We start from the raw sequence: 20,343 nt of genomic DNA on the forward strand, positions 1-20,343 counted from the left end.
AGAAAGGAAGGCCGGTTTTGTCAAAGCTCAATAGTGTAGTGGTCCTTTATTTTGCCTTTATGTAGGTTACTAAATATTCAATCTAGCAAATTTTTGTTTATTTTATACACAATACGTTGTGCTACAATATCTAAATGTTGATTTTTGCTTTACAGATATGAATTCCTTCCATCAAACATCTAAATGGATTGATGATGTCAGAACAGAGCGAGGAAGTGATGTCATAATCATGCTTGTCGGAAATAAGACAGACCTTGCCGATAAAAGGTATAAAAAACATCTAATATCTCCATGTTGTGTTTTTTTAAATGATTTTTTCAGTGCATTGATTTTACACATAAGACTAATTTGGCAAATGATGTCTATTATATTAAACGATATGTGATTTCAGTTATTAAAATCTAAGTGGTGTGACTTCATAGATAAAATCCGGGTCCCAGAGCAAATACTTCCTAAAACAGGGATTCACAATTATATTTATAATTTATAAGCTTACTACACATTTTTTAGAAATCAGATATACAGTTAAATAGGGCAGACAGACATATATATACAGTATATATATATATATATATATATATATATATATATATATATATATATATATACATACTGTATATTTATATAGAATGCTCCAAAAAAAGAACAAGAAGTAACATTTTAGAAGCCATGTCTCTTATGATTTGTAACTCCCTGCCCTAAGACAATTTTGATTGCAAATTTCTGTACAGAAAGTGCTATGTAATTTGTAAAATATACACAGAAATATAAAAAGTATGATCCTAAATGCATTGCTGTATACAAAATTGAAATGCATTAAAACACTAATACCTAGATTATAGGTAAAACACTATTACTCATAATCTAGAATTACAAACCAATGGTAAAAAAGATTTTCCAGAGAATGTGTTTTTAGAAATTCCTTTAATATAATACAAAGTTTTTGAGATAAAATGGAGCACTATTGTCCCCACTTTCATACAATATACAATATACTACTAGTTTCAGTGACACGCCCCTTCCTCAGGAAGGGACATGTCCCTGAATCTAGTAGTGGTAACGTATACACAGAGTCTGGCCAGGCAAGTGTTTGCAGTTTCTTTCACTCTTCATTTATCAGAGTACTATATGATTTGTAGTTTTTAAAAAGGTTTTTATACTTGTGATTTAATACTGCATATTTGTATGTTGTAAATTTGTATATTGTATGAAAGTGGGGACAATAGTTCTCCATTTTATCTCAAAAACTTTAATTTGCCCTCCATTGTGCAAATAGTTTTTTAACCTATGTGCTAGGACTATATACAACAGCAACATTTAATATTATTGCTTTGTGAATAGGTATATGTTATATCTTTTAAAATGTTCTAAGACATGGTCTGTCAGTAAAATAAAGTGTTTTTTTCTACACATTGTGTATTTCTAGTTTATATTTGCTGTATACTGCGCTGTTTATATACTCTCATACATACGTATATATATATATATATATATATATATATATATATATGAATAATATATGTATATATATATATACATATACACACTCACCGACCACTTTATTAGGTACACCTTGCTAGTATTAGGTTGGACCCCCTTTTGCCCTCAGAACTGCCTTAGTTCTTTGTGGCATAGATTTAACAAGGTGTTGGAAACATTCTTTAGAGATTTTGGTTCATATTGACATGATAGCATCACAAAGTTGCTGCAGATTTGATGGCTGCACATCCATGATGCAAATCTCCCGTTCCACCACATCCCAAAGGTGCTCTATTGGATTGAGATCTGGTCACTGTTGAGGCCATTGGAGTACAGTGAACTCAGTGTCATGTTCAAGAAACTAGTTTGAGATTTGTGGCATGGTGCATTATCCTGCAGGAAATAGCCATCAGAAGATGGGTACACTGTAGTTATAAAGGGATGGACATGGTCAGCAACAATACTCAGGTAGGCCGTGCCATTTAAACAATGCTCAATTGGTACTAAGGGGCTCAAAGTGTGCCAAGAAAATATCCTCCACACCATTACACCACCACTACCAGCCTGAACCATTGATACAAGGCAGGATGGATCCATGCTTTCATGTTGTTTATGCCAAATTCTGACAATACCATGTGAATGTCGCAGCTGAAATCGAGACTCAGTAGACCAGGCAACATTTTTCCAATATTCTATTGTCCAATGTTGGTGAACCTGTGTGAATTGTAGCCTCAGTTTCCTGTTCTTAGCTGACAGGAGTGGCACCCGGTCTAGTCTTCTGCTGCTGTAGCCCATCTGCTTCAAGGTTCGATGTGTTGTGTGTTCAGAGATGGTATTTTGCATACCTTGGTTGTAAAGAGTGGTTATTTGAGTTACTGTTGCCTTTCTATCATCTCGAACCAGTCTGCCCATTCTCCTCTGACATCAACAAGGCATTTTCGTCCACACAACTGCCGCTCACTGGATATTTTATCTTTTTCGGACCATTCTCTGTAAACCCTAGAGATGGTTGTGCATGAAAATCCCAGTAGATAAGCAGTCTTTGAAATACTCAGACCAGCCCGTCTGGCACCAACAACCATACCATGTTCAAAGTCACTTAAATCCCCTTTCTTCCCTATTCTGATGCTCGGTTTGAACTTCAGCAAGTCGTCTTCACCACATCTAGATGCCTAAATGCATTGAGTTGCTGCCATGTGATTGGCTGATTAGCAATTTGTGTTACCAAGCAATTGAACGGGTGTACCTAAAACAGTGGCCAGTAAATATATATATATATATATATATATATATATATATATATATATTAAAAGAACATTTTCTTCTATGTGAAGAACATTGAAATGTAAAGTATTTCTATTCATAACATAATAAAAAATTAAAAATTATATTGCATGTAAAAAGGTAGTTGACTGGGAAAGTTACAAAATTGTGTGTGTGTATATGTGTGTGTGTGTATATATATATATATATATATATATATATATATATATATCGAATAGAAAACAGCACTCTCTGGTTTTAACAGCAAATAAATTACTTTTATTCGGTAACGTTACCGAATAAAAGTAATTTATTTGCTGTTAAGACCAGAGAGTGCTGTTTTCTATTCGCTATATCTTAACCTACTCTTGCACCCTGGCACCTGACGTATTGTTTGTGAGAGTGCACCTGTTTCTTGCTGTATTTATATATATATATATATATATATATATATATATATATATATATATATATATATATATATATATATATATACAGGGAGTGCAGAATTATTAGGCAAATGAGCATTTTGACCACATCATCCTCTTTATGCATGTTATCTTACTCCAAGCTGTATAGGCTCGAAAGCCTACTACCAATTAAGCATATTAGGTGATGTGCATCTCTGTAATGAGAAGGGGTGTGGTCTAATGACATCAACACCCTATATCAGGTGTGCATAATTATTAGGCAACTTCCTTTCCTTTGGCAAAATGGGTCAAAAGAAGGACTTGACAGGCTCAGAAAAGTAAAAAATAGTGAGATATCTTGCAGAGGGATGCAGCACTCTTAAAATTGCAAAGCTTCTGAAGCGTGATCATCGAACAATCAAGCCTTTCATTCAAAATAGTCAACAGGGTCGCAAGAAGCGTGTGGAAAAACCAAGGCGTAAAATAACTGCCCATGAACTGAGAAAAGTCAAGCGTGCAGCTGCCAAGATACCACTTGCCACCAGTTTGGCCATATTTTAGAGCTGCAACATCACTGGAGTGCCCAAAAGCACAAGGTGTGCAATACTCAGAGACATGGCCAAGGTAAGAAAGGCTGAAAGATGACCACCACTGAACAAGACACACAAGCTGAAACGTCAAGACTGGGCCAAGAAATATCTCAAGACTGATTTTTCTAAGGTTTTATGGACTGATGAAATGAGAGTGAGTCTTGATGGGCCAGATGGATGGGCCCGTGGCTGGATTGGTAAAGGGCAGAGAGCTCCAGTCCGACTCAGGCGCCAGCAAGGTGGAGGTGGAGTACTGGTTTGGGCTGGTATCATCAAAGATGAGCTTGTGGGGCCTTTTCGGGTTGAGGATGGAGCCAAGCTCAACTCCCAGTCCTACTGCCAGTTTCTGGAAGACACCTTCTTCAAGCAGTGGTACAGGAAGAAGTCTGCATCCTTCAAGAAAAACATGATTTTCATGCAGGACAATGCTCCATCACACGCGTCCAAGTACTCCACAGCATGGCCGGCAAGAAAGGGTATAAAAGAAGAAAATCTAATGACATGGCCTCCTTGTTCACCTGATCTGAACCCCATTGAGAACCTGTGGTCCATCATCAAATGTGAGATTTACAAGGAGGGAAAACAGTACACCTCTCTGAACAGTGTCTGGGAGGCTGTGGTTGCTGCTGCACGCAATGTTGATGGTGAACAGATCAAAACACTGACAGAATCCATGGATGGCAGGCTTTTGAGTGTCCTTGCAAAGAAAGGTGGCTATATTGGTCACTGATTTGTTTTTGTTTTGTTTTTGAATGTCAGAAATGTATATTTGTGAATGTTGAGATGTTATATTGGTTTCACTGGTAAAAATAAATAATTGAAATGGGTATATATTTGTTTTTTGTTAAGTTGCCTAATAATTATGCACAGTAATAGTCACCTGCACACACAGATATCCCCCTAAAATAGCTAAAACTAAAAACAAACTAAAAACTACTTCCAAAAATATTCAGTTTTGATATTAATGAGTTTTTTGGGTTCATTGAGAACATGGTTGTTGTTCAATAATAAAATTAATCCTCAAAAATACAACTTGCCTAATAATTCTGCACTCCCTGTATATATATATACACACACATGTGTAAATATCTGTTTATTTACAAATATAAACTGATAAATACACAAATTAACATATATATATATATATAACAACAATTCAAATTATGGGGAGGCGAAAAGTGAGTTTAAAATCCTCCACTAAATACAAAATGTAGAGAAAATAACTCATTACGTAAACTATTTACAAATCTTGACAAGTCAGAAGACTTGTTTTTCCCACAGAAACTCTCTGATTACATTGTTTCCAATGCAGCAAAGGATTCTGGGTGAGATATGCAAATGAGGTTCACAATGACTCACTTTTTTACTTTTAGCCTTTTAGCCTTTACTTTTTTTTAAATAGTTTACACAATTAGTTATTTTCTCTACATTTTGTATTTAGTGGAGGATTTTAAACTCACTTTTCGCCTCCCCATGAGTCATTGTGAACCTCATTTGCATATCTCACCCAGAATCCTTTGCTGCATTGGAAGCAATCACCTAGATTACGAGTTTTGCGTTAGAGGCTGTGCGGTGCTAACGAGCAGTTTTCCCTCACCGCTCACTTACCTACAGAACTGGTATTACGAGTTTTCAGAAACCCATCGTTAAAACACAAGAAGTGAGCGTTGAGCAAAATTTTGCTCATTACCGCACTCCAATACCAGCGCTGCTTAAGTCAGCGGTGAGCTGGTCGTACGCGCTCGTGCACAATTTCCCCATAGGGATCAACGGGGAGAGCCAGCTAAAAAAAAGTCTAACACCTGCAAAAAAACAGCGCAAAACTCCTTAACGCAGCCCCATTGATTCCTATGGTGAAATAAAAGTTATGTCTACACCTAACACCCTAACATGAATCCCGAGTCTAAACTCCCCTAATCTTACACTTATTAACCGTAATCTGCCGCCCCAGACATCCCCGACACCTACATTATATGTATTAACTCCTAATCTGCTGCCCCCAACATCGCCGACACCTACATACTACTTATTAACCCCTAATCTGCCACCCCCAACGTCGCCGCCACTATATTAAAGTTATTAACCCCTAAACCTAAGTCTAACCCTAACACCCCCTAACTAATATAATTTAAATAAATCTAAATAAAATTACTATCATTAACTACATTATTCCTTTTTAAAAGTAAATACCTATAAAAAAAAAAACCTAAGCTAGCTACAATATAACTAATAGTTACATTGTATCTATCTTAGGGTTTATTTTTATTTTACAGGCAAGTTTGTATTTATTTTAACTAGGTAAAATAGTTATTAAATAGTTATTAACTATTTAATAACTACCTAGCTAAAATAAATACAAATTTACCTGTAAAATAAAACCTAACCTAAGTTACAATAACACCTAACACTACACTATAATTAAATTAACTAAATTAAATACAATTACCTAAATAAAATTAAATTAGCTAAAGTACAAAAAAACAAACACTAAATTACAGAAAATAATAAACAAATTACAGATATTTAATCTAATTACACCTAATCTAATAGCCCTATTAAAATAAAAAAGCCCCCCAAAATAAAAAAAACCCTAGCCTAAACTATCAATAGCCCTTAAAAGGGCCTTTTGCGGGGCATTGCCCCAAAGTAATCAGCTCTTTTACCTGACAAAAAATACAAACAAACCCCCCAACTGTAAAACCCACCACCCACACAACCAACCCCCCAAATAAAATACTATCTAAAAAAAAACCTAAGCTCCCCATTGCCCTGAAAAGGGCATTTGGATGGGCATTGCCCTTAAAAGGGCAGTTAGCTCTATTGCAGCCCAAAGTTCCTAACCTAGAAAATAAAACCCACTCAATACACCCTTAAAAAAAATCTAACACTAACCCACTGAAGATCGACTTACCGGGAAAATTCTTCATCCAAGCCGGGCCGAAGTCCTCAACAAAGCCGGGAGAAGTCTTCATCCAAGCCAGGCGAAGTGGTCTTCCAGACGGGCAGAAGTCTTCATCCAGACGGCATCTTCTATCTTCATCCATCCGACGCGGAACGGGTCCATCCTAGTGTTAGGATTTTTTTTATTGGTAGTTAAGTTTTATTTAATTGGTAGTAAGTTTAATTGTAGTTTAATAATTATAATAGTTTAATTGTTAGTTTAAAATTATTTTATTTAATTTGACAGATAAGTTTTAATTGAATTTAAGCTAGGGAATTTTTAATTTTAATATAAAGTTAGGGGGTCGTTAGGTTTAGGCGTTACTAGTTTAAATTGGTTTATTGCATTGTGGGGGCTTTCGGTTTAGGAGTTAATAGTTTATTTTAGTATATTTCGTTGTGGGGGCTTGCGGTTTAGAGGTTAATAGGTTTATTATAGTGTCTGTCTGGGTGGACGGCAGATTAGGGGTTAATACTATTTAAATAGTGTTTGCAATGCAGGAGGGCGGCGGTTTAGGGGTTAATAAGTTTATTATTGTGGCGACAATGTCGGGGAGCGGCAGAATAGGTGTTAATACATTTTTTTAGTGGTGGCGATGTCGGGAGCGGCAGATTAAGGTTTAATAAGTTTAATATAGTGTTTGCGATGCGGGAGGGCCTCGGTTTAGGGGCTAATAGGTAGTTTATAGGTGTTAGTGTACTTTTCAGCAGTTTAGTTATGAGTTTTATGTTACAGCTTTGTAGCATAAAACTCATAACTACTGACTTTAGATGGCGTTACGGATCTTTTTGTTTTAGGCTATATCGCTCCCTTTTTAGCCGTACCGCAAAACTCGTAATACCAGCGCTATGGGAATCCCATGAAAAAATGCGGGACTGACGTTGTGGTACAGGCTAAAAGGTGTGCGTTACAGCTATACCGACAACACTTGTAATAGCTGCGGTGCTGTTTTAATGCTGAAAATGCCATATTTTTAGCGTTACAAGCCACAACGCAAAACTTGTAATCTGGCTGATTGTTATTAATTAACAACTTTACATGCAACATTGCTAAAAACATACAGATAACAATCTATACCAGACATAATCAACTGTAACTTCTTCCAGTCATAATTTATGATTTTTTAAGGTAGTTAGGATTCCGTCTATGTACGGCCCTTTTTATTTTATATTTATATTTCTTCTACCTCTGACACACCCTAACACATTTGGTAATGCAAATATAATATTAACAACGGATAATTTACAATAAAATACAGTTAGTAGCTATTAACCATAAACTCACAGAGTAATCTCTGTTCAACTCCCTCTCTGCTGTTCAGCCCAGTCTCTGCTTTTCAACTCTCTCTCTAATATTAAATTGCTCTTTTTCTGCAAAGCAACCCTGTCTCTGCTCAGAAGCTGTCTGCCCCTACTCCCAATCAAACCTCACCAAAAAGGTGCACAAACTTCTGTTGCCTCCTTTTACATGTGTCCACCACCGCAGCATGATGGGAACTATAGTTCCCCAGCAGCAGGGCAGCTAATAGCTGCATATATTGCATGATATAGCACTTCGATAGACATAAAAATTCAGTCAAAGTAAACAGTCATGATAAAAAAAATAGAACATTCCTTCAAAAGGTTCTGGGAACAAAGGGACAGTGGCCCATATTTGTCAAGCTCTGTACGGAGCTTGAAGGGCCGTGTTTCTGGAGAGTCTGAAGACCACTGCTCCATAACCCTGTCTGCCTGCTCTGAGCAGGCGGACAGGAATCGCCGGAAATCAACCTGATCGAATACTGACTCGCGGCCAATGGGCCACCAGCAGGGGGCGGCGTTTCACCAGCAGCTCTTGTGAGCTGCTGGTGCAATGTTAAATGCGGAGAGCGTATTGCTCTCCGCATTTAGCGAGGTCTTGCGGACCTTATCCACACTGTCGGATCAGGTCCGCAAGACCTTTGATAAATAGGGGCCAGTGTGTTAAAAAATTGGATAATCCCGTTAAAAACTTCTGGTCAACCTAATTTTTCAGAGTTGACTTTTGGCCATTAACCAATATACTCGTTTTCTGAGTTCGGCAAGTGTCCCTCAAGGTAATCCAGTCCGTATTATTCTATGAAACCCAAAATGGCCTCACATCTCTCAATTCTCTAATGATTGAACTCCCTAAACTAGAATTGAAATTGATGAGTCTGAGTATGAAGAGGTAGTTGAATAAATTTTGTTCAAGATATTTATTGAATAACTGCATCCTGTTTGAAAAAAAAAAAAAAACATAGAAAGATACAGTACCTCTTAGGTGCATGAAATGGTTTGTGCACCTAAGCTCACGTCACGTGTGCCAAATATCTTTTGTGAACAGAGTCCAGACTGATTTGTTTTTTTTAAGACAGTGTAAGGGAAAATATATCTTATGCAGCTGCTCAGTTCTCAGGAAATTTCTGTTTCAGATACATATGTGATATGTGTATGCTGGCAAAAGGATGCTGACCCTCCTTGTCTATTCACAACCAAGGAATGAAACATTCTGATTTCTATCTAGACTTTTAAATGGAATAATGGAAAGCAAATGAGGAAGAGAACTGCACTTCTGGTCTCTCCCTGTTGCTCTTGAGCTTCAGTATCTGTAGGACACCTACCCCTGGGGATTAGTGTACAGTGAAGCAGTGTATTATTTATTCATTCGCTGTGAAATGCTCATTCTGCTGGATCTTACCCATAATGCATCAGAGTCACTTAGCAGCATAACAAAACAGCAGAAGAAACCAATGCAAACAATTACTGTATTACATTCCCCCAATACAGAACCTCTCAGATTACAGTGCTGGTAATATTCATTAGATGGATAGTATAGTTGTGTGAGATAATGTTGCTAGGTTATTTTACAGAGGTTGTTTCGTCTGACAAATTCCATTAGTTCATGTATCAAACCTATCCATCAAGTTCTGTTACTGCAATGTTAAAAATAATACAAATATTTGATTACATAATTTTATTATTAATATTATAATAATATAATCCAGTAGTTATACTTTTTTTTCATACAGTAAACAAGGAGAGAACACACAAAATGTATTCCCCTGCTCCATAACCTGTCCGCCTGCTCTGAGGCGGCGGACAGAAATCAACCCGATCGAATACGATTGGGTTGATTGACACTCCCTGTTAGCGGCCACGAGTCTGCAGGGGGCGGTATTGCACCAGCAGTTCACAAGAACTGCTGGTGCAATGATAAATGCCTATAGCGTATGCTGTCGGTATTTATCGATGTGCGGCGGACATGGTTCGCTATAGCAGATCATGTCTGTCCGCACAATGATAAATGGACCCTAGGGTGAACCCATAGTTTAAGAGAAGTTATGATATGTGAGAATGTGCTAAAGATCAACAATAACTGCCCAATTAATACATGACCATGCCATTTTGAGGCATGGGACATTTGTTTTGTTATTTCTCATTTCCTGAATTATATCCAGGTTTGACAAAGTGGACCACCAAAACCCTGCCCATAAAATGCCCAATTTTGCCTGTGAACCTCTATGACCTAGCTCCCAGGCTGCTCAACAGCATTAGCTTCCAAGGCTCTGCCCAAATACTTTAAAGTGAAGGTAAAGTTCGCTCTATCGCATTATCTAATTAAACTTCTTCCCCTAAATGAATAGTACTTTCATTCATCATTTTTTTAATTCTAAGTATAAACTGAGTTTTAGCCGTTTATACTTACTTTTTTTCGATCGGTAAATTCAACCCTGTCTTTTTTTTTTCTCTTAATGGCAGGTCACGTTTTTTCAGCAGCCAATTGAAATTCTGTCCGTTAGGCAGCCGTCAAGCTACGTCATCCGCCTCCTGGATTATCTGCGCATGTGTTTAGAATTATTTCTTAGGCTTGTAAGACAAGCGTGCTCCCGTTTCGCCGCATCCCTATTGCAATCATTATTGATTTGCCATATTACGAAGAATGACGTCTGCATATTGGGAAAAAAAGTAGATCACTGCATGCGCATTGCTGAAAATAGTTGATGCTATGCATATCTGCAGTTCATTGGAGCCACGTGAACAAGCTTTGGAGACACGTATAGAGAGGGTGGGACCGCTCTATACGTCACTCTCTCTAAGATAAGGAAATGGCTGATGGGAGGAGTAAGGAACATAACGGTAGGGGAATATAATACATTGTGGAAAAAGTTAGCGATTGCATTATTTTAACTAAGACTAATTCATTAGTGTTTAGAGATAGGTAAAACTTTACCTTCACTTTAAGTAATGCATATATGTTACTGTAAAGGAGCTGAGAAAATCATTAAAGGTTTGACCATCCATATAAATGTCATAGATATAATGCTGACAAATGTGAGCTGGCATTAGAAAGGTCTAGAATGTCATGTAAACAGCCAATGGATAATACAATCATATCACTACCCTCACTTGTATCAGAAGGAACTGTATGTCGCAGAAAGTAACATATAAGATGGATAATACATGAAGAACAATTATCCCCACAAGTTTTTATAAAATACAGAATACGTTTAAAAAAATGTTACGTCCTATATGCGCTATCCATTGGCCACACTAAGAAAGTTTCTACCACGTTAAGATGCTTTAATTAAAATAGATTATTAGGGGGCGGAGCCAACTTCCGAAGCAGCAAGACGTGCCATCTCAGAGCTCCTGAAGTTTGATCACTAAAATATTAATTTATGGCACTCTAAGAATTTATATATTTCTATATCTGGCTCTTAGCATTTACTAGGACATGGATTACATAACCTGGGACTAAGATAAAACATAATTTATATAAAAACGTTACAGAGGCCTACTAGCTAGCTGAGACCGCGGCAGGGAGTACACTATTATACTTGAAGTCACCTACGCACCATCTCGGCTGACAGAGAAATAACTCCTACACTGTCATTACCCCTTCAGCACTCTAATGGGGAAACAAATCCTCGCTGCGTTGCAAGATTTAATGCGCTCCATGGATTCCCATCAGCAAGCCCTTGTCGCTGAACTGAAAGCTGTTATGGATCCACCACAGAATACAACGCTGATAAGGGAAGTTGCGGGGGAGACCAACTGGTTTGAACCAGATCCACCACAATGGAACAAAGATTCACCCCGAGATCCAGTAGAGTTGTAGACGATAGACATAGAGGATCTCAGTCCTGAGATGGCGGAACAGATGGAAATGGATGAGAAGAACAGTACCTTACAGCCCTTCTCTGTTCTCACAGGGTCGGCGCAGCAGAACAAAGCACATCCAGAGGTGTCGTGGACACAGCTGTTCAGATCGACCAGAGTATGCAACTTACAGCTGACAGCCTATTCTCCCTTCAATACTATGATGACAAACTCATCCGGAAGCCCTCCTGCAGATGTTGGGGCTAAGTCAAGTGGGAAGGCTGAACCGGGAGCTGAGCGGAACGCAACATACTTAAGATATACCGCGCTGTAGAAGACAGGGAAAAATAATTCTAACCATGAAGGATCTAAGGTGCAAACCATTGCTAGCCCATACCTGCAGCTTTCCGAGGCTGGATTGGCCTTATTTACACAAGAAGCCGTTTTTAGACATGGTTACTCACTCCACTCTCCGACTTACGCTGAGGTTCCACCACGGTCTCCTTTCAGGATTGGAGTGGGCTAACGAGTGATTCACTTGGTCCTTTGCTCCACCAGTACCGACCCAGAGTTAGAATTTATACATATACATACTATAGACTCAATATACTTAAGACATTGTCAAACCTCATAAGCCCTGGCGACGCTTAGTATTACTGCTGAACATTCTTTCTCCATGCTTTGGGACGCTATTACACAGCACTACCCTACCCTTGGTTCTGATGAGGAGATAGTTCTGTTCTCCCTCTGTTTTGATTTTTTTTTAAGCTTATCTTATGTAAGGAGTCACACTTTATTACTGCACTATTTCCTAAATTCATATGTATGTTTATAGCTTGTTCGGATTAATTACTTTATCCCCCCTCAAGCATTGCTATAATCTAGGACCTATATTACTCATTGGGAGTTTTACTTGGTTGGAATAAGGCTGTAGGTATATAACACAATGTTCTCTTTGTACAAGTTATATTGGCATCTACATATGTATACTGTGCCTTCACGTGATTTGACATACTCCACATGAGTGTATGGCTCAGCTCCAAGTTACTTGTGCATACTATATTAGTTCCCAGGGGTAGCTTTCCTTTGCCCATCCTTACATGTTAGAGGACATACACAGCATAACCACTTATACTGAAAATAAGAGTCTGTCTTAAATGGCCCCTTCTCAGATTTTTATACCATTAGATAGAGGTAAATGATAACATTGGTGTTTTTATATTCCTCAATTACATGTACCCCGTGTTCCACAATACCCTACTAGCTGAACATATACTCATAGCTATAAAAGGAGGGTTATATTTATGCCTATAAAGACTAATCATCATCTACCGGCTCCCTGACAGAAATCTTTTTTTTTTTTTTATTGCACTTACTATAAGGGGACCATAAATCTGAGATATAACTATATTCACCATGTTTGTATTACCAAGTTATTCATACCATCTATTTTGAACATATACTATGGTACTCCCTTATATCACTGCAACTATTAATATGCAATTTTACCTTGAATACTGTGATTATTGGTATATGTAGCTCCAGCTGATTTTAGTAATGTTATTACATGGCTCCACATTTATTGAAGGAACATTTGCAATGCTTGATCTTCAAAAGTATAGAGTTAAGCTAGTTTAAGGTACCTGGCGATTACTTCATAACATATGCATGTATTTATATCTTGTGTTAAACTGTGCCATTGCTACATGATAATTGTATATTCACTACAGCTATTTTATCTTCCACACATGTGGTCTCCATCCCACACACTAATCAACATTTCTTACAACGTCTCCTATAGGCTAATAAGCAAGAGTTACTGACAGGCTCATGCTGCCTATTCCCTTACATTTTTACACCACTCATAAAAAGATCGGATATACAGGCCCTCCCACATAATAATAGTGCTTAAACCATACTACCCTAGAGTGTGAATGTCTTTATATAAGGTAAGTGTGTAGTCTCGCACACATATATACGCTCCACAATCTACCCATTTCCTCTGGGTCCCTAGACTGCTACATATTCAAAGAACACTTTATCTCTAGTTCCCCTACATCTCGAGCCGCACGGTTAGAGACTCTTTATCTTAAGTCATAATTTACTCTGAGTCTCATTATGGTTACAGACTTACACACAGAAGCATTCCTACACACTTCTCCCCTGTTAGAACAATGTAATCAGCTGATATTGCAGCCCGCAATCTCAAGTTCTCACATAGCTGATGGGCAAGGATAGTCTGAGATTTTCATATATCTGTTTAGGACATGTTTCACTGTGGTGGCCAAAACATTTGAAGAAAGTTAGAACCTAGGTCTGAGTCGCCTAGCGTACTTAGTATTGTATTCCTGGATCTGCGACCAGGACCCCAGAGCATAATCACCCACCCTATTTAGCCTACCGCTAGATCCTTGTTACGATGAAACGGTGCAGCTACCATACAGTAGTTGGAGCATCTCCTACCACACTTTACCAAAACCAGGTAGTTATTACTTTCCCCTAGGTCCTTCACGCCCATCACACATAACAGATGTGTGATGGGTCTTATCATAATCCTCATGTTGTCTAGATTAGACTTGGCCCCTCTTGATTCAGTAATGTAGCCATGGCATTTAGAGTTACCTTAGATCCCCACTATATAGACTGCCCCTCCCCCCCCCTCCAAATTAAGAGTGGCTCTCGCCCACTGATCTCCCTATTATACACCCAAACCATACTACTACCCACTGCAACATATAGGTACACGCTATATAAATTTAACCCTTGGGTTCTTACCCCTTAGAGGGGTTTGAGTACCCTTGAACATTGAAACGCCTATACTCCATATACCTCAATAATAAGTTCTCCAAACTCATACACCTATATCATACTATGACCCGCTATACCATGTAATGTCTGGTTTAAAGAAAAAGAGGTTTCTACTATCTCTACACAGGTTACTCTTCCCCATCCTAATTGTTTCTCTCCTATAAGGTAACTTTGGATATTGAATAGGACAATCTATATTCGCTGTTGTAAACTTCTATTGTAGCATTTTATATTGTATGTAACCTGTGTGGACTGACAATTGAATGTTATTTTTTCTTTCAACCTCAATAAAAAAATGTTATTTAAAAAAAAAAATAGATTATGAGTGGAGCACTAACAGTTATACACGAGCAAAAAGGGGTTTATCGTATTACAAGTTGAACGTAAACGTAAACACTTGAGCGCAATCGTGATTTATGCTAGAATGATTACCGCGTCCTCAGAGCTCTGTTTCAAAGAAAAAAAAAATGTTGCACAAAACACATTAAAAATACATTAAAAAGTACAGTTACACTCATAATAACACTATATGCTAAAAATTATTGTTAAAAAAAGTTGCGCAAAAAAGTAATAAGGGCTCAAAGATATGAGGTTTCAGGTATTAGAAAAAAGCAGACAAAGGGCTTTAACATAGAGATACATACATATACATGTCTAAATATATATATATATATATATATATATATATATATATATATATATATATATAATCTGAATAGGAATAAGCACTCACTGGATTTCAAAACAACAAATATTTATTCGGCAGTGACGTTTCGGGGCATTCACCCCTTCCTCAGACAACCCAAAATGTGAAACAAGCAATGTTAAATAATGACTCAAACCCCTCCCTCATCAAATTTCAGCCAATCAAAATACATCCAAAGCAATCAATAGGGGATGTATGTTAAACAAAAACAATTACATTTCTGTATAATATCAACAAAGTGTATACTTTTACAAAGCACATGTGTGATATAACCATATATAGTGTACTGTATTAAGGTGTCAGCGACAGTGAAGTGGATGGCTGTGGAATATGCCAACAGATAGTAAATAATAAATCTGCCTTCTTATAATACACTCTGTAATCAAAACACGTGCAATTCGATGATCCAGAGCAAAACCTTTCATCATCCGCACACAAATCAGAGTTTTAAGATCCAACACCATCTAACCTGCTCTACCCCATTTGTGGTCTACCTGTTGAATTGCACATGTGGGATGTATTACGTCGGTAAGACGGATGATGACATCAAGAAGAGGATGGCTAACCATCGGAGTGCCATCAGGACTGCACTCAAGGATGGTACATCGGAACAACCGGTGGCACGCCATTTTATACAGATGAACCACACTGTGAAGGACTTGCGCTTCATACTTATTGATCATGTACCACCTTTGATACGGGGAGGCAACAGAAAGAAGAAACTCCTACAAATTGAGGCCAAGTGGATCCATAGACTTGGAACAGTACAACCAGGAGGATTGAACACAAATGTGGACTGGCATTGTTTCCTGTAGTACCTTTTCTAGGGACATAACTGGTAGGATGTCTATAAACATCCCATTTGTTAATGAGAGTCCATGTACACTTTATTAAATACTTGTGGACATATTAAGAATCCACACTTAGCCTACCTACTAGAGATCTCTTGTAATACCATACTCTGGGAGATACGAAGTTCCATTTTCAGGTAGGACTTTAATGATACATTGCCGTACTGTCATGTGTTCAACAATTAGTGTACCCAGTTGGTTAATCTGGCCTTGAGTTAATTTAGACATATGTGGTGTCCTGGATATCTCACTTGTCTATATGCTTAGACCCCTATTAAGAAACCACAGGATTTAGATCATCCCCAATACACTCTATGATTTTCCATTTTGATAGTAACTATTGACCCAATCATTATGCCGAGAGCAAGTCAGTATGTCTAGAACAGGACATTTTTGATCCAATAGTTAACTTATATATTGGCCTTTGTAACATTATAACACACGACTCATAATTTAGATTCGTGTTAGATTTTGATTGAATAATTGGCGGCTACAGATTCCTCAATGTTTGATCCCCTTTAGAAGATTTAATTACACCCATTATAGTCCTAGAGATTTTCTTAGAGTATATTATACACCAGTGAGCTTTAATTCCCATAACCGCTGTTATTTCTATCACTGGATAACTCCCAATGTGTTAGTTTATAATTAACCGCATATCTAGTTGCCACATAAGTATGTTCTTAATAAGCGAAACATTATTCGATCTGACATTGTTTGTTGGGTTGCCATGGTGACCTAGTACAGACCTACGTAGCATGGCCTCGGTCTGGTGTGGTTGGTGACGCCACGATAGGTTGCTATGGCAACGCATAACAACGCTTAGGGCACTGATTTCCAGTAGCGGGTCAAGATGCTAACCCGGATGCTGACACGCCCCCTCCGACCATGCGGTGGCCAGCGTGACAGCTAATGGCGGAGTATCCATACCCTCTGAGGTTTTAGATGCTTTTGATGCACAGTAAGTTGCCTGTCAGTTAAGTGAGTAAATGTCTCTGAGCATGTTATATGCGGTATTAATAAGCTACTTCTCCTGGCAACAACTAGTCTAGTGAACTCCTTATGTTTTGATTACAGAGTGTATTATAAGAAGGCAGATTTATTATTTACTATCTGTTGGCATATTCCACAGCCATCCACTTCACTGTCGCTGACACCTTAATACAGTACACTATATATGGTTATATCACACATGTGCTTTGTAAAAGTATACACTTTGTTGATATTATACAGAAATGTAATTGTTTTTGTTTAACATACATCCCCTATTGATTGCTTTGGATGTATTTTGATTGGCTGAAATTTGATGAGGGAGGGGTTTGAGTCATTATTTAACATTGCTTGTTTCACATTTTGGGTTGTCTGAGGAAGGGGTGAATGCCCCGAAACGTCACTGCCGAATAAATATTTGTTGTTTTGAAATCCAGTGAGTGCTTATTCCTATTCAGATTGTTCATTCCGTTAAGCACCCTGGTCTGTGTCTGGGTTGGCCAGTGAGAGTGCACTAAATCGAAGTCTCTATATATATATATATATATATATATATATATATATATATATATATATATATATGTGCATATTTGCACATCCTTGTGTACCGTTCCATAGACTCAGAAAACAAAACTCTGGTAACCTTACTCACATTCCTCTTGCATCTAAAGTCAATACCCCTTTCATTTGAGGACTCTGGAACTCTCGCTCTGTTTGCAACAAGTTCACTTCTATACATGACCTCTTTATTTCCCGCTCCCTCAACCTTTTGGCTCTAACAGAAACCTGGCTCTCTCCCCTAGACACAGCATCCACTGCTGCTCTGTCACATGGGGTCTCCACTTCAGCCACACTCCTAGGTCTGATAAAAGACAAGAAGGTGGTGTAGGTATTTGACTTTCCTCTCGTTGCACCTTCCAACAAATACAACCCATCTCTTCCTCACATTTTCCTCATTCGAAACCCACATAATTTGCTTATTCTCTCCCCTCTCTATGGGCGCGATCCGATATACGGCGCAGCTTTCGGTGCAAAGGTAGGAACCTGGTTCGCCCGTAATTTCACCTCGCACATCGGGGTATTACATATACGGCGCCGGCATTTCCTAAATGGCGTAAGTCTGATAAACTAGTGATGTCCAGAAATAAGCGTAAGTACACATTTCTGGAGTCGCCAGTGACTTACGCCACTTTAGAAGCTGCCGGTGCCTAAAAAAGCAAAGAAAATAACAAATCTCCCGTAAAAGTCTAACATGCCTCCCAAAAATAAGCCCGACACGTAAGACCCCTATTTATACTTAGTTGATTTTTATTTTTTAAGTAGTGTTAGTTTTATTTACATTTAATAGTAACGTTAGTATTTTGTAAATTAGGTAAGTTTAGTTCATTTAGGGGGTGTTAGGTTAGGGGGTGTTAGGTTAGGGGGGTTAGGTTAGGGGGGGTTAGGTTAGGGGTTAGGCTTATTGTGTTGTGGGCTATGGCGGTTTAGGGGTTAATAGACTTTATTAGTTATTGTGGTGGGGGGTTGCAGTTGACAGGTAGATAGACATTGCGCATGCGTTAGGTGTTAGTTGATTTTTGCAGGCATTTTAGGGAGTGACGTTGCTTTTTTAGTCAGTGCAAGGGTTGCTGCGCCTGCAATTTGTGGCGAGATGAAAATGGAGTAGATTTTCAGAATTCTGCGCGCGTAAGTCCTTACACTGTATATTGGATACCAAATTGCGCGTCTGTTCTTTGTTAGTCTATGGAAAAAAAAAATACGGGCGAAGGCTGAAATATACGCACGTAACTTGTATGCTACGCAGTATATGTAATACCAAAATCGCGCAAAATCTGGAGTTGCGGGCGACACTCTATATGTAATGGGGCCATAGATGTGTTGCAGTCATATACCGACCCCCTGGCTCCTCAACTCAATTTCTAGATCACTTGCCTGCCTGGCTACCTTATTTCCTCTCCTCAGGCACCCCTGCCCTCATTCTTGGCGATTTCAACATTTCTCTTGACAATTCCACTGCCTCCTCTGCAAAACAACTTCTGCAACTCACTTCCTCTTTCGGTTTGTCACAATGGACTGACTCTCCCACTCACAAAGATGGTCACTCCCTTGACCTGATCTTTAGCAATCGATGCACTATTTCAAACTTCACAAACTCTCCTTTTCATGTTTCTGACCACCATCTCCTCACTTGCAACATCTCATCCCTCCTTACAACTCTCCCTCCTTCTACTCCTCACACCAAACTTCACATAAGCATTATGTCATTAGATCAGTAACAGCTTGCTAATTCCCTCGAACATCTCCTCTTACCCATCTCCTCCTTCTCCTGCCCTGACCAATCTATCTGCCACTATAATTCCAACCTTACATTGGTCCTTAACAATCTGGCCCATTGCTCGGAAATCACACACTCATCCTCAGCCCTGGCATACTCCTCTGACACAGTACCTACGCAGATGTTCCCGTACTGCTGAGCGGCAGTGGAGAAAATCTCGGAGTTCAGCTGATTTCCTTCATTACAAGTTCATATTAAATTTCTACTATTCTGCCCTTAATCTCTATAAGCAACATTACTTCTCTACTCTTATCTCTAATCTTTCTTCAAACCCAAAACGTCTGTTCTCAACTTTCAATATTCTTCTCCGCCCACCCCCTAATACAACTTCTCTGTCAGCTCAAGACTTTGCCAGCTACTTCAATAGCAAAATCGACTCCATCAGAAACGAAATCATCTCTCAACATACTTCCATTCTCTCACCCCCTCAAACGCTTGCAATCAACCACAACCCACATAGCCATAAATTTAGCTCTTTCTCCCCTGTTACTGAGGAAGAAGTTTCAACACTTATACTGAGCTCTTACCTCAATACCTGTCCTCTTGACCCGATCCCCTCAAAGCTGCTCCCCACCCTATCTTCTACCCTTACACCTATACTCACACACATTTTCAACCTCTCCCTCAGCACCGGAATATTTCCTTCATCTCTGAAACATGCACTGGTCACACCTATCCTCAAAAAACCTTCTCTTGATCCAACCTCCCCATCCAACTACCGCCCTATTTCCCTACTCCCTCTTGCCTCAAAGCTTCTCAAAAAGCCAGTATATGCACGCCTATCCCATTTTCTTACATTAAACTCCCTCCTAAACCCACTGCATTCTGGATTTCGTCCCCATCACTCCATAGAGACAGCAATTGTTAAGGT

The 20,343-nt window shown here is 38.6% G+C and overlaps 1 protein-coding gene across 1 annotated transcript in view; it reads left to right on the forward strand.

Annotated features, from left to right (window-relative positions):
- RAB6B (RAB6B, member RAS oncogene family) overlaps positions 1-20,343 on the forward strand; it is a 166,828-nt gene that overhangs the window by 105,737 nt on the left and 40,748 nt on the right. The window contains exon 5 of the mRNA XM_053709797.1: positions 156-267. Coding sequence (XP_053565772.1) covers positions 156-267 — 112 coding nt within the window. The remainder of the gene's footprint in view (positions 1-155; positions 268-20,343) is intronic.

Source organism: Bombina bombina, chromosome 4 (assembly GCF_027579735.1).
Source record: "Bombina bombina isolate aBomBom1 chromosome 4, aBomBom1.pri, whole genome shotgun sequence".
Taxonomy (NCBI): Eukaryota; Metazoa; Chordata; class Amphibia; order Anura; family Bombinatoridae; genus Bombina; species Bombina bombina.